Source organism: Xenia sp. Carnegie-2017, unplaced genomic scaffold (assembly GCF_021976095.1).
Source record: "Xenia sp. Carnegie-2017 unplaced genomic scaffold, XeniaSp_v1 HiC_scaffold_23, whole genome shotgun sequence".
NCBI classification, from domain to species: domain Eukaryota; kingdom Metazoa; phylum Cnidaria; class Anthozoa; order Malacalcyonacea; family Xeniidae; genus Xenia; species Xenia sp. Carnegie-2017.
The window spans coordinates 428,794-445,099 of NW_025813486.1; the positions used below are offsets into that span (position 1 = coordinate 428,794).

Sequence of the window (16,306 nt, forward strand, 5' to 3'; positions counted from 1 at the left end):
AAATGGCGCTGCAGTAGCTAATTAGTTTTGAGGTACCCTAAATCCGCTCTAATTATCGAACGATTCCTTTATTTTCAGACTTATTTGATATTTTCTGAGTGCGTGTAATAAGAGGCCCATATTTATTTCGTTGTGCCCAACTGATTTCTTTTGAAAGCTAATTCACTCTGTGAAAAAACTTAACCTGTCGAAGTTCCTGCAGTTTCACGAAATTATATTGCGCCTCGACTTGTAAAACGGCATATTTAAGACGCGAGTTTTTCAGTAATGTTGGTCTTATTATTTCTTGCTTATGCCGTCGGTTGTTCTTTCTCCGAAAGTTAAGTTTCATTTTCTCATTTAAATTGAATTATTTGGTTTAGTTGTTCATTTTTTGGTCAAAAATAAAATAAATGTTGTGGGGAACTTTTGAGACCTTACGATATGCAAGGTTTTAGCAGCGTACGTCTGAAAAGTAAATGGTTTGAACCCGGAAGTATCGTGTCATGTTTGTAGATGTAGATTGTCCAGGTTGGTATAGTCCTAAGAAGGACTGTTTTTGTTGTTGTTGACTGACGTTTCGACAACCTTAACGGTAGTCATCTTCAGAGTCAAAAAAAAAATGACTGTGATGTAAAAACTTTGATCGCGATTCTTATATCGAGGGAAACAATAACTAGTAATCTTTTTTTCTTTTTCTCCATCTATCTTTGTGACTGTAATTTGGAGAAAATCAAGTTCAACAATATTGCCATGACTGTCTACATCGAACACATTCATACATAAAAAGAATAATCCCTGCAAGTGAAATAGACAAAAAATAGTCGACTATATAAGATACATACAACTTTTTACCATCAGACCTCAGCATTTTAAGGTCTTGTATTACACCCCCGGCAGACCTGCGAACTCACCCGATTTTATTGGCTGTCACCGAAAACTTTAGAAAAATTTTCTGAACGCCAAATTTTCGATCACTGTCAAAGTTCATTTTTCTCACTGTTTCATTGGTTGAGATGGCCTCACGTGAGAGCAAAGAAGCTCTTTCTTCATCACGTTCATCATCAGTTGAAAATACAAACAATATGGCCGACCGCGATCAACATCTGACCTCAATAACAAAAGCGCGGGAACTTTTTCAAAGTACAACATTGAGTGTTATTTTTATCTTATTTATTTGTATATTCTTTGGTGAAAGTAAATATCAGTTTTGTTAAAGGTGTAACAAATGTCAGTTTATAAAGAGCAATAAGTTTGGATAATTATTCTAAAATAGGGGGAAATGGATTGTAGTAATTTACACACTAAAAACTGACGTTCTTTGAACTTAAATATTTTGCTATCTAGGACAAATTAAAAAAATCCCACTGCAAAATTGAAGAGAAATACTCACTTTATCGTATGCAATCGTTATTTCGTCAGAAAACACATTAACGATGCAACAACTTCGTTAGTTGTGCTTCTTTTGTTTACATTTTCGTGTGTTAACGCTTTCTAATTGGCCCAAACATGAAAAAAGCGCTAATTGGTTTAATTAACATCATTGGAACTTGTTTCGACAAAGCAAATTGAAACTGAAAACTCAAAAGACAAGGGGTCTCTAGCACGTGAAGTAATGGCGCTTTTTTCTCACTATTCCATGGGTCCTTATGTGGCTTCCAGTTTAGCGAAATGGTTTCATTCTGCGCCACATGAAGACCTAGATTTCTCAGAAACCACCACCATATTTTCTCCGGGCGATAAATTGTACAGAGAGGTATGATATAAAATATAATCTTCGTTGTAGCTTTGTTGAGTAAACACGCGTGCTTGTCAGGTGGATAAATTTTCGTGTGTTTGTTGTTGACGAAATATCGCTGTTTTAACGAGCAATGCAAAACTGAAATGGCAACTGTTTAATTGTTAAGTTTGTGTAAAAAGAATATGAATAACTTGTGGGAGAATTTTGTAGAGGGAATGCCAGAATGGTACATGTATGAAAAAAACGTAGATATAGGAATTTATTTCATTTGAATGTTATTGTTTAAATCATAGTGATGAGAGTTGTCTCTAAGCTGATGATCTGATTTCAGCGACCGCAAAAGTAGGCATTTGTTCATCCTGGTTTAATTTACGCAAATCACGCGTTTTGTTTGTTTTAAAACTTGTGTATTACGCATATGAATTGCACATGATCAGATTTGGGATTCGGGATGATCAGATTTGGGATTCGGGATGATCAGATTTGGTTATTTTAGGATTCAGTTTTAAATCCAAAAGTTAGAGCCCAAACTATGAAGTAAATTGTAATAATAAATCATTGAGTCCTTAAAAATTTAAAAAATTACTTTGCATAAAATTGCCTGCGAAATTTTCAAAACAAGGTTGATCTGAGTACTGCGCTTGAAAAATGGGAAATTTGTCATCCTAGTTTACATTTATTTAAAGTAAATTAGCACAAATATCAAAAAAAACCTTTTTTAATTGAAGTATAATTTATATAAAATGAGTAATATCATTAAATGCAACTGACACGTTCAAAAACTAAACTATAAATTTGTTCTTAAATTTGTTCTACAAATGTTTCGTTCATTTTGTTAATTTCCTCAGGCGCTTTTTGTCATCGCATTGTGTATAGCTTGTGTTGGTGCTGTGAAGCTCATTTTGATGGTGTTGTACTACACCTGCTGTTTCTGTATAAGCCGAACAAGGAAGAGAAAAAAGCAAAAGGATTTTTGCTGCTGTAAAAAACGAGCTTTACAAGTGGAAATCTTTATCTTAGCGCTTATTTGCAGGTAAAGAAAGCTAATTAAACAAGATTGTGTGCCAAAAATTTCTACTATGTATTAACTATCTGTAGTGGGTAATACAAAATTAAGACATTCAACCTCTGAGTCTTGACCATCTTGACCGTGTAATCTGTTTAGATAGTTAAGCACATGTGCAAATTACAATATATTTGAAAGGAGGAAAATTTCATGTTTTTGAGCCTAGAAATAAGTGACATGAAGCGCCGAAAATGACGTAAAAACGCAGTTTTACTATTTAAATCTTTTCTTTGATGATTCTGACGAGGTCATCAAACTATAAACCTATGCAGAATATGTTACTTTTCGAGCTGATTTTGGCAAATATTTGCTATTAAAGTGTTTTTTGTTGAATAAAAGCCGAGTTTTCAATGTATCTATTCAATTGTACGTCACATCCGGTACAGATTCTTGTCCAAGCAGGCCAAGAAGATGAAATTTTCGTCCAATTAAGTATTTTGAATTTGCAAATGTTAATAAAATTCATTGGACTACCTAAACCTTGACCCTGATATGGACACTCTAACGTCTATGGATAATTTTTCAGTGCTGCAATTGTAATTGGATTTACCTTCAATGGAAAAACCAGTGATGGAGTTCATCAGTTCCGCAAATCTGTCAATGATTTGCGAAGTGATATTTCTATTGCCGCCAACAAAGTAAGTCGTTGAAGTAACATAAGTTATCTCAATTTAGTATGACAGTATTTGACTCAAGGTCAAATTTATATGTCTAGGGAAACAAGATGGTCTCTACTTTGTCTGAAACTATCGATTATATAAATGAGCTGAAGAGTTATCCTTACCATTATCCAGCCGCCGAGAAAGCTTTCATTGACTGTACAACCTTGCATAAAAATCTCCTGTCTGTCGATCAGCTGTTGCCGATGACTGTTGTTAATGAAAGTTGTACTGTTGGCAAAAAGTTTCACCATTTTGATAATTTTAGGTAAAAAATTTAGTCATCTAACAAATCTTCATATTTTAAAGTTTATGGCTTAAGTATAAAGATCTCTTGATTCTTATGTCATAGTGAGAATGGTACATAAGAAATCAATGTACTTGATCTTTTTATACTTATGTCATAGTGAAGATGGTACATAAGAAATCAATGTGCTTGATCTCCTTATACTTATGTCATAGTGAAGATGGTACATAAGAAACCAATGTACTTGATCTCCTTATACTTATGTCATAGTGAGAATGGTACATAAGAAATCAATGTACTTGATCTCCTTATACTTATGTCATAGTGAGAATGGTACATAAGAAATCAATGTACTTGATCTCCTTATACTTATGTCATAGTAAGGATGGTACATAAGAAATCAATGTACTTGATCTCCTTATACTTGTGTCATAGTGAGGATGGTACATAAGAAATCAATGTTCTTGATCTACTTGTACTTATGTCATAGTGAAGATGGTACATAAGAAATCAATGTACTTGATCTCTTTATACTTATGTCATAGTGAAGATGGTACATAAGAAATCAATGTACTTGATGTCCTTATATTTATGTCATAGTGAAGATGGTACATAAGAAATCAATGTACTTGATCTCCTTATACTTATGTCATAGTGAGGATGGTACATAAGAAATCAATGTACTTGATCTCCTTATACTTATGTCATAGTGAGGATGGTACATAAGAAATCAATGTACTTGATCTCCTTATACTTATGTCATAGTAAGGATGGTACATAAGAAATCAATGTACTTGATCTCCTTATACTTATGTCATAGTGAGGATGGTACAAAAGAAATCAATGTTCTTGATCTCTTTATACTTATGTCATAGTGAGGATGGTACATAAGGAATCAATGTACTTGATGTCCTTATATTTATGTCATAGTGAAGATGGTATATAAGAAATCAATGTACTTGATCTCTTTATACTTATGTCATAGTGAAGATGGTACATAAGGAATCAATGTACTTGATGTCCTTATATTTATGTCATAGTGAAGATGGTATATAAGAAATCAATGTACTTGATCTCCTTATACTTATGTCATAGTGAGGATGGTACATAAGAAATCAATGTACTTGATCTCCTTATACTTATGTCATAGTGAGAATGGTACATAAGAAATCAATGTACTTGATCTCCTTATACTTATGTCATAGTGAGGATGGTACATAAGAAATCAATGTACTTGATCTCCTTATACTTATGTCATAGTGAGGATGGTACATAAGAAATCAATGTACTTGATCTCCTTATACTTATGTCATAGTGAGGATGGTACATAAGAAATCAATGTACTTGATCTCCTTATACTTATGTCATAGTAAGGATGGTACATAAGAAATCAATGTACTTGATCTCCTTATACTTATGTCATAGTGAGGATGGTACATAAGAAATCAATGTACTTGATCTCCTTATACTTATGTCATAGTGAGGATGGTACAAAAGAAATCAATGTTCTTGATCTCTTTATACTTATGTCATAGTGAAGATGGTACATAAGGAATCAATGTACTTGATGTCCTTATATTCATGTCATAGTGAAGATGGTACATAAGAAATCAATGTACTTGATCTCCTTATACTTATGTCATAGTGAGGATGGTACATAAGAAATCAATGTACTTGATCTCCTTATACTTATGTCATAGTGAAGATGGTACATAAGAAATCAATGTACTTGATCTCCTTATACTTATGTCATAAGGATGGTACATAAGAAATCAATGTACTTGATCTCCTTATACTTATGTCATAGTGAGGATGGTACATAAGAAATCAATGTACTTGATCTCTTTATACTTATGTCATAGTGAAGATGGTACATAAGAAATCAATGTACTTGATGTCCTTATATTCATGTCATAGTGAAGATGGTACATAAGAAATCAATGTACTTGATCTCCTTATACTTATGTCATAGTGAGGATGGTACATAAGAAATCAATGTACTTGATCTTCTTATATTTATGTCATAGTGAAGATGGTACATAAGAAATCAATGTACTTTATCTCCTTATACCTATGTCATAGTGAGGATGGTACATAAGAAATCAATGTACTTGATCTCCTTATACTTATGTCATAGTGAGGATGGTACATAAGAAATCAATGTACTTGATCTCCTTATATTTATGTCATAGTGAGGAAGGTACATCAGAAATCAATGTACTAGATCTCCAAAACATAAATTAGACAATATACTGATTATTTTAGATGGTTGACAACAGTGGTGTTGTTGTCTTGGTCTATACTTTTGTGCATCTTCTTGTTCTGGCTTAGTTGTCACGTCAACGGTTGCATTATTTTCTTGTAAGTATGTGAAAACACAATTTTTTGATTAACCCAACTTTTTCATGTAAATCTTATCATCAATGTTTCAGGGCATCAATATTTTGTCTTATGTCAGTTTTGTTTTTCTGGTCTGCTACTGGTGTAAATGTTGGCATAGCAACGGTACTGTGTTTAACCAGAGAGTTGTTTGTTCTACACAATAGATTGTTTTTCATTTGGTTGCATTAAGATTTTAAGAAGTTGTGCAAGTGATGTTTTTAGTCATGTTGAGATGGGACTTTATCTCCTTTTTTGAGTTGGCTTTTTTCCTTTATAGGGAATTGGTGATTTTTGTGTTCATCCGAAGGAATCTGTTGAAACAATCAGTGGAGCCAACCAATGTAAGATCTTTATTGAGTACATATATTTTCATGTTTATTCAGTACAGTGGAACTGGGGGTTCCAACTGGTACGTCGGGGGTGATTGGTGACTGCACCTCAACATTTCAAATACCTAAGTCTTTATATATGTAACTTGAAAATGTCAATGATGTCAAACTATGCATAATAAATGTAAGTGACATTTGGGGGTGTTACCCCCTCCCCCAAAGTACAAATCTGCTGGCACCACCTGGAATCCTGAAGATTTGATAACCATCGGCCTAAAATGTTTACATTTGTCTTTATGTCCGCACTTCTCAATGTTTTGCCAAAAAGTTTCATTCTTCATTTATGTGTTAGGGAAAAATGAGATGCGGTATATTCCTGAATCTTTCTAGTTTCAATTGCATTATGCAGTTTCAAAAAACTGAGTTTGTTAGGATCGTGTGGGATTCAGAATAAATTAATGAAATTATAGCATCATGTTTTGCTCAAGTTTAAATTCAAAATGTCTTCAAATCAATCATAGTTGTTTTTGTGATTTTCCAAAAATTTATTTGCTGTTATCGAGTTTTTACATGTTTGTAAATGTAGATCGTCCAGGTTGGTATAGTCCTGAGAAGGACTGTTTTTGTTGTTGTTGACTGACGTTTCGACAACCTTAGCGGTAGTCATCTTCAGAGTCAAAAAGAGTTCATTCGATCTACATTTACAAACATGTAACGATACTCCCGGGTTCAAACCATTTACTTTATCGAGTTTTTATTGATAAAATTTCTACATTATTAGGTTAAACTATCGTTTGTTTGTTTACAAGATCAGTTTGTTGTTTTCATTTGAATGAGCACAAGTATTATCAGCAACGTGTGCACGGGATGGCCTCCGTAAAATGTTTTCCTCCCTATACAAATCACTCGTCTTGTTGAAAGCGCGTTATTATACGAATTTATGTAATATCGTTTTGCTTGCTTCCATCATCGCGATGAATACTTTAAAGAATAAATTACACCATTTATGTAAAATTAAACTCAATTCCCACAGGTACAATAACGTCAAGAATGATTTGTTTAGGGGGGAGGGATTTTTTTGTGATACCCTGTATATTACATATCTTGATTTAACTTCTCCCAGCAAAACATGCGCACTAATGCACGAGTGGATTAGCATTGTGACGAGGAATTGAAATTTTTTCTATGCGTCAATTTCTAAAAGTTTTTTTATACATCCTGTAGCTATTGTTTAGCTTATCGTCTCATCAAAACTTCTTGATATGAATCTAATTTCTTTCGTTGCAGTGGTCGTCTCCTACTACATGGACTGTAACAACTCAACCAATCCATTTGAAGGGGTAATAATTTGGTCAAAGAAACTTTAGTTGAACTATAATATTTTGTTTGGTCTTTTCTTTCATTGACTAATTCAAGCAAATAAACTCCTTCGTTAAATAAACATCGTGAACATTATTGTCACCTTTGTTTTTATTCAAAGCATTTATTTACGATTGTCAGTGACGGCATTTCAAGAACCCCGCGTTGAAAAACAAATATAAGTCAATCTAAACCTGTCAGGGAATATGGTAGTATTCCAAAGTATTCCATTTGACTCTGAAGATGACTGCCGCTAAGGTTGTCGAAACGTCAGTCAACAACAACAAAAACAGTCCTTCTCAGGACTCTACTAACCTGGACGATCTACATCTACAAACATGTAACGATACTCTCTGATTCAAACCACTATTTATTACCAGAGAGTAATTATGTATTTATTTTCGTAAAGACTATAAAATGCCCTTACACCATAGTATTACGTATAAAGTCAGTACTAGTGACTTTATACCTAGTCAACTGGTATCCATTTCTTAGTCAACTGGTATCCATTTTGTTCTTCTTCGCCACATCTATTAAATATTTGATGTTCCATTGTAAATAATCGACGTCGAACGGTTTCGTTTTTAGAATTTCATGATGTCAACCGTTTTTTCCAGTATTTGCGCCGCAAACAACGGAGAATTTCTCATGTTGAACGGCGTCTCCTACCTTGTCTTCCGAGGAACAATTTGTCTTCAAATGTTTCATTGTGTAGATATCTACATCTACAAACTTTTATTTTTAATGTTGACAATAAACACTCCCGTCTGTTTACTGATAAAAATGGCGTTTAAAACATGAATTTTTCAATGCGGTATGCATTAGAGGAAGGCGTTTCGGTATGGTAGCATTCCAAAGTATTCCAAAAACGGAAATATTTCATCCTAGGATTTAATACACAACGCATTAGATTCGGCAGGGTTGTCTCCGTTGTGTTTGTACTACGTTAACTATGTCTGTGTTGGTGTTGAATGTTATAGTGCCATGTGTATTTTTAACTTTTAAATGGTTGTGTTTTTCTCTCTATAGAACCTGAGTGATGTCAGGTACATTTTACAACACGTGATCTACTTGATTGGTAACATTCCTGATTCGTCTTTACATGTAAAGGTTGGTGCTTTGATAACGTTGATACATCTTTAGTGCGATTTAGTTGGTCAGCGGTTTTCCTAGTTCGAAAATGCCGACATACCTATCCATCATGGCATTCGTTAAATTGTTACAACAAACTGCATCAGTTGTGTATAATTTTAATAAAAAACTTCATTTTTAGAATCTTAAATCGTCCATTTTGAGTAATGAAAAATTTCGATGTTTTTAGAATCTGAAATCGTCCATTTTGAATAATCTGATTGATGTATCGTACAATTTTCCTCTGTATGAAGCAAGTTTTACTTGTTTCAAGATTCATCAGGTATTTTGCCATCTCCTAAATCTAAATTTTCTGACTGCTAATGTGATTTGTACTAGTAAAAAACTTCGGATATATTATCAGTCTAACAGCAATTTTTAGTTTGTCACACTAAAAATTACGTCACCGACGGAAATTTTCAATATTTTGTTGATGGCGGAGCATTGAGAATTAGTAGGCTCTCGGCCAATCACAATTGAGATTGCATTATTATAGATTGAATTGTACCACCATCACCCCATCTCCCCCCCTCCGACGCTCCTGGATGATTCATTATTACACTGCAGAATAAAATATGCAGTTTAACTACTTCAGCTAACGTTAGCTCCACCTATAGTTCATTTCTTAGAATGTTCGTTGGATTTAGAAATAAATCTAGATTTTTTTTTATTTTCCATCCAGAAATACATGAACGCAATGGAAGGCATTTGTGAGAAATCTTTGTAAGTACCAACGGATGATTATAAATGAAAATTATGTTTTCTAGTGTGCTACTGTTTTGCATCTTGCTAATGGAATACTTCCATTCATGGCGCACGATATGACTGGTTTTAAAGAATATTTGTCAATACAGAGACAGCCGTGTTGTTTATCTAACCGCTACACTTTACCATGAAGCGTTTTCATGTCTATTCCACACAACGAGTGGAACTCAAAATCGGCCATCAATTTAACAAAAAGCGAACCAGTGGAAAGCAAACTTCCTGTGAAAACAGTTTTGTGTTCTCTCAATGAAAAACAACGAATGGTGCTAAATTTGTCAAAAATGAATAATTTGTGGTTGTTATATATTCTTATGCCCGTTTCAAACCTCGCATTTTACACGCGCCGAATGCATTGAAAAAGGAGAAAGTTCCTCATTATCTTGTGTTTTAAATGCATTCGGCTCATGTAAAATGCGACGTTTGAAGCAGGCCTTACTGTCATATGCAATACCACTTGCTTAAAAGGATCGCAAATTAATTATTGTTGTCGTTGTTCTTGATTTAAGCCATCTGCTGGTAAACCACAAACGTGAAAAAAGACTGAAAATGCGACAGTAATTGCAGTGAAAAAGTTTTTATAGGCTCAGGCAAAGTTTGTACACTACATTAACTTTGTAATGGCAAAAATGCTAAAGCATAATTTAAGTCTATAAAAAACCGAACAAAAATCATGTCATGCGCAAATGTAATGCTGCGCAAATAGGTCCTTTATAAGTTGCGCCGGAATAAGTCACATTAAACTAAAACCGAACAAAAATCATGTCATGTGCAAATGTAATGCTGCGCAAATAGGTCCTTTATAAGTTGCGCCGGAATAAGTCACATTAAACTAAAACCGAACGATTATAAATGTCACGCCAATTTTAAAACAAATTACTTCCATAAACTTGGTTTTCAAATGGAAAGCAATACTGCAAGAGGAAGTCTTTGCGTTGAACATTGTACGAGCAATGTTCAATTGTTTAATTTATATTTATAGAAACAGCCTTGGGATTTTAACAATATGTCTTGTTGTTCTTGCGTTTGTATCTGGTCTGTTGACGTGTTGTACTTGCTCCATGTGGGATCATCGTAAAGACCGTCCCGTCATGTTCAGGTGCGCGTTTTATAGCCATAAATCAATTCAGCTGTAACATAATCAGTCAGCTGGCATCTGCCTATATTTATATTCAGGGTTTGTTATTGGTTTAAAGCAGGGGTCTCCAAACTACGGCCCGCGGGCCAGATGCGGCCCGTTAGGCCTCTCAATCCGGCCCGCAGTGACACTTAAGAAAAAAAGTAATAATATTAAACAAAATAAACTTTGTGCAGAAAGTTCACGTTATGACTCAAGCCAACTAGCAAGAGTGGCTTACATCAATTTTTGACCCAACTTCCTACTTCCGTTTCAAGCGCATTGCAAAATTTAAAAAGCTGAAGGATAAAGTGGAAATTTTTTATATTTCAATGCTTCATAATGGCCGATAAAAGAAAAAAAAGTAGATGATGAATGTCGGCGATTTTAAGAAGAGTGAAGTGTAAAATACTTCTTCATCGCTCTTTGACCAGCGGTATACGGTTCGTCGGCCCTCAACATGCTGGATGAAAGTTCATGTGGCCCTCTGCCTGTAAAGTTTGGAGACCACTGGTTTAAAGTACAATAAAATACAATACAGGGGCCGGTTGCACGAAGCCTGGATAGCGTAATCCATTGGATAGTGAAAATTCTCAAACTTGTAAAAAAGGTGTTTATATTTTTCTTACGACAAAGAAGTTTCGTAACCTTGAAAACAATTTTTTATTTCAGTGATTGCACAGTTAAAGTCGCATATTTATAAGAGATTTTATGAACGTTGAGAAAAATTTTCTATCCAGTGGATAACGCTATCCAGGTTTCGTGCAACAGACCCCAGTACAGTAATGAATGATTAATCTAAAGAAAGAGTTTTAAATATACATTGCTATTGTCTGATTGACCCGTTTTTAGGGCCTGTTTATATGGAGCCGAGTTACCCGGCCAGGCGATTATCTCGGCAGCGCCGAGTTCTCGTCTGTTCTATAAATCCTGTGATTAACTCGTATGACTGTTTATATGACATCCGGAGTAACTCGTCTAGCCAGATAACTCGTCTTGCTGAGTTCTTGGGGTAACTCGTCTAGCCAGATAACTCGTCTTGCTGAGTTCTCGGAGTAACTCGTCTAGCCAGATAACTCGTCTTGCTGAGTTCTCGGAGTAACTCGTCTAGCCAGATAACTCGTCTTGCTGAGTTCTCGGAGTAACTCGTCTAGCCAGATAACTCGTCTTGCTGAGTTCTCGGAGTAACTCGTCTAGCCAGATAACTCGTCTTGCTGAGTTCTAGAAGTAACTCGTCTAGCCAGATAACTCGTCTTGCTGAGTTCTCGGAGTAACTCGTCTAGCCAGATAACTCGTCTTGCTGAGTTCTCGGAGTAACTCGTCTAGCCAGATAACTCGTCTTGCTGAGTTCTCGGAGTAACTCGTCTAGCCAGGTAACTCGTCTTGCTGAGTTCTCGGAGTAACTCGTCTAGCCAGATAACTCGTCTTGCTGAGTTCTCGGAGTAACTCGTCTAGCCAGATAACTCATCTTGCTGAGTTCTCGGAGTAACTCGTCTAGCCAGATAACTCGTCTTGCTGAGTTCTCGGAGTAACTCGTCTAGCCACATAACTCGTCTTGCTGAGTTCTCGGAGTAACTCGTCTGGCCAGATAACTCGTCTTGCTGAGTTCTCGGAGTAACTCGTCTAGCCAGATAACTCGTCTCGCCTTTTTTATCAATAAACTCACTGATGGAAATATCAAATTTGGCCCTTTCATGTCAATTGAAATCACGACTGTTCTATATTTCACGACTATCTCTATAAGAGAAATTTTGGCTTTTTGTGCATATTTTTGCATTAATTGCATGAGATAAATGCATTAATTATGCACCACGAAGAGTTGGTATATTTGATAATTAATAGTTATTATGCAAGATTAATATCATCGAAAAGTGAATAATTAGGTTGTTTCATTTAGTGATAAAGAAGATTCACCCGAGAGTGTCAAAGAAGCGGCTTTGTGGTGGCCTCGTGATGTTGATTACGAGTTAGTATTTAAAATATTTATTTATAGCTTTGCGAAATGTTCGTAACCTAATTTACCTACACTATTCCAGTCTTCCTCACTGCAAAAGCAGAAGATATTGAAATGAACACTGGCCTATGTGGTCGATTGCACAAAGCCTGGATAGCGTTATCCATTGGATAGTAAATTTTTCAAACTTGTAAAAGATGTGTTTATACTTTCGTTACAGCAAAGAAATTTTGTAATCTTAGTAGCAATATTTCATTTAAGTAACTGCTAAGTTCAAACCTTATATTATTCATTTTAAAAAGTTTTTTAACCGTTTAAAGCATTTTGCTATCCAATGGATAACGCTATCAATACCTCGTACAACCTACTCCTGGTATTTACACGGCATGAATAAATTGCGGGCTGCCTACTTTATTAGCCCAGCATCATGCTTAATGTTTTTAGAATGTTTTGTGTGTAGCTATCAGGTAATGGCTTATTTGTTTTGAGTTCAATACAGCAAACTATGGATTTTTAGCTATCCGAAAAAACCCAATTCACTATTAACTTTTGAAAATAGTTCTAAAGATAGCAAATACCATAGTGAATGGTAAAAGTAATATAATAAGTTGATAGTTCTTAAATGAACTGTTTTAAGTAAAGAGCACTAACCCAATAGTTCTAAAATAAATGTTATGAAATTAAACGACACGATGCATTGCGGCAGACTACTCCTCAGGTGTCAACGTCTGCTAAATGAAAATATAAAATCTACCGATATTTATAATGCCAATAAAGTGTGTGCGTCATCTCCAAAAGGGGAGATGACGCTAAAAACAAGGATAAATTAAAAACATAATCCTTATGTCGGCAGAGGACCGGGATTGGTTAACTTAATTAAAACAGACTCCATGACGCGTAACTGAAAGAATGAAGGAAATGAAATATTTGAATGAATGATTTGAGATCATCCTCAATCAACTCCTCTGATGACAGTCTAAGTGTTCGCTTTATTAAACACTTTACTAAAGAAATCTTTTCTCTGTGTGAAGAAAAAGAGTCAAAGCGTGTGTACAAACCCGTAAAAGTTGCCTTGCGATGAATGCTTGTGAGGAATTGACCATTGCGTTTATGGACAAGAACACCCAAAAACGCTAACTGACAAATTGATTCATGTTCAGACGTATAGTTTAAAGAAGGGTGAAGAGAACAGAGTTTATGTTAAAATAATTGCCGATTTTTGTTGTTACGAGAAAGGGAAAAGGTGTCGTCAACGTAACGTTTATATCAAAGCACTTCCGGAGGTTCAGAAGAGACAAACATCTTACACTCATAATAGCCTACAAAAAGATTGGCAAGTACTGGTCCAAGAGGAGAACCCATAGCCACCCCATCAATTTGTTTGTACATGATATATTTGAAACTAGACTCAACTCCTCTAGTGGCCGCTAACATTAATTCTCTAAAAGCCTCCTCGGACATGTGTGATACAGCAATGTCCGAGTGAAAAAGATCATCTACACAGATTTCGATGGTTTCTTCTAAGGGCACATATGTAAAAAAGACTGGTTACATCAAAACTATTGGGTTAGTGCTCTTCAAGAACTATCAGTTCTTTTAAGAAATATCAACTTATTATGTTACTTTTACCATTCACTATGGTATTTGCTATCTTTAGAACTATTTTCAGATTTGTCACCACGACAAAGTCTCTATTTTATTATGAACTTTTATTATATGGCAAGCGTCACTTCCGGCTAAATGGCGCGCTTTGATTGGCTCAGAAACATTTTTGCCGGTCCATTATTTTCCCGTAATCGACCACGGTCCAAAACGTGTAATTTTACAGTCAAATGTAAACAAACTTCGTAATGCAAACCGTAAAACGTAAAAACGAAACAAAAAACCATTTACGAATGTGACTCGAAAGAAAAAACACATGGAAAGCATTTAACTATCCAGACGATACAATTTGAAACGATTTATTTTTTATGGACGAAAACTTGAAAAAGCGAAAGCCAACCCGTAAAAACGGCAAGGACGAGAAAGAAAGCAAGCTTCGTTTCAGGTCAAATAATGCCATAAAATAAACCTTTTAATAACCTCGCTCTCTCGGTCTTTACTGAGAAATATCGGACCTCTGTCTTTTTGTACAAACCTTGCACTACGGGTTATTTCTCCGTAAAGACCTCGCGCTCGGTTAGTAAGGGCTTATTATTTTGTATGAATGTTTTATGCAGTGCGGTGTTTTGAAATTAAATGAAGATTTGATCTTCGCACTTTTGCTGGACAATTGCCGTACAATCGCTAAGACGATTGCTTAAATTGTCCAGCAAAAGTGCGAAGATCAAATCTTCATTTAAGCTTATTATTTTGTTGTTGTTTTTTTTTTGTACAGATCTGATGAAATATATGATGAACCGCAAAGGGAAGACACTCAAAACAATGAAAGAACGCCTTTAATGATTTCATCAGTTTACAGAAGTGTAAGATGAAGTATCCTTCATTAGCTTTCGTCACCAAAATACGCACAACTAGCACAATAATCAGTGTAGCCATACTTTCTCAGAGTATATTACACAGTTCCTAAAAATGAAAATATTTCCACTTAATCTCAAAAACGGCCCTCGGTCTACGGCCTCGGGCCGTTTTTAAGACCTCGTGACTCTCATCTGGTGAATATAAGTAGAGGAAATATTGAATATTAAATGAAGTATTTCAAATTTCCTTTGTTTACTTCTTAGGTACATGAACAAGAGACTCCAACTCATCCTCAGAATAACGTAAATGCGATACACGTCAACTACCACGGCCATGGTGGAGCGCCTTCATATAATTGTAACGTCGAAGGGAGCAGTAGTTTTTAGAACTTTTTCATGTCACGTGACGTTTTAGAATTTAGTTTGACCAGAGAAGGTTATATCTGTATACGTTGCTAAGAGATGAAGCATTGTGGGTATGGGAGGTGATCTTGACTTCCAATTACATGACAATGATTTCCAAGAATTGGCAACTCTTGGTAATAAGTCAGTCACAGTCCACGGACCGCGCACTATTGATAAATGAGGGGGCTGGGGCAATATTCATAAGTTCATGTTCTACTTTAATAATTATCAATTGTGGTTAAAAATCACGAATATATGAATATGTACCCCCTTCCCCTCATGTATCGATTTTGCGCAGCATCTGCAGTGAACTGTTATATCAACTGAAATAATAATTCCATAAAACGCTCTTTGATTAGATGGGCGCTCTGCAAACGCCTGGGAACATCTGCAGTACTGATAAAATATAACAATTTGGATGAGATACATGATACAACGTTCAAATTCATATATAGGTCAGTGAGACAACTCGGGAAAGAGTGATTTTCACACTGAATCAAACACAACCAGTTTCATCCAGGTTTACCGAGTTGCGTTATTGTTTATTCTTAAATTTAGTCCTGCTTTGTACAATGTTCTGTGTTCACTTTTTGCAAATTATCTATAAAAATAAAGAATAATGTGTGCAAACCGGGGTACGTGACAACTCGGCCCATGTGATTACTGCCCGCTAGTTGAACTGCGGGAGCCTTGCAGGCCAAAATATCAAACTTCCT

General features: G+C 35.3%; 1 protein-coding gene across 2 annotated transcripts; it reads left to right on the forward strand.

The window, feature by feature from the left end:
* Positions 1-1,557: 1,557 nt before the first annotated feature.
* Positions 1,558-16,220, forward strand: LOC124448661 (protein tweety homolog 2-like). Of its 2 annotated transcripts, XM_046999607.1 has the most exons (15): positions 1,558-1,735; positions 2,569-2,753; positions 3,313-3,424; positions 3,502-3,713; positions 5,958-6,053; positions 6,125-6,197; positions 6,352-6,415; positions 7,691-7,743; positions 8,792-8,872; positions 9,084-9,176; positions 9,576-9,616; positions 10,638-10,754; positions 12,670-12,738; positions 15,104-15,191; positions 15,450-16,220. In XM_046999607.1, exons 1-15 carry the CDS (start codon positions 1,595-1,597, stop codon positions 15,570-15,572), a joined length of 1,548 nt encoding a protein of 515 aa, XP_046855563.1. In that variant the 5' UTR covers positions 1,558-1,594; the 3' UTR covers positions 15,573-16,220. The 2 variants fall into 2 exon arrangements, with proteins under 2 accessions (XP_046855563.1, XP_046855564.1); XM_046999608.1 differs by lacking the exon at positions 9,084-9,176.
* The last annotated feature ends 86 nt before the right edge of the window (positions 16,221-16,306 follow it).

Coding starts and splice junctions, on each gene's coding strand:
- LOC124448661 (XM_046999607.1), top strand. CDS start 1,595: ATGGCGCTTTTTTCTCACTATTCCATGGGTCCTTATGTGGCTTCCAGT. Junction 3,425..3,501: donor TTTCTATTGCCGCCAACAAA/GTAAGTCGTTGA, acceptor TTATATGTCTAG/GGAAACAAGATGGTCTCTAC. Junction 7,744..8,791: donor CAACCAATCCATTTGAAGGG/GTAATAATTTGG, acceptor TTCTCTCTATAG/AACCTGAGTGATGTCAGGTA.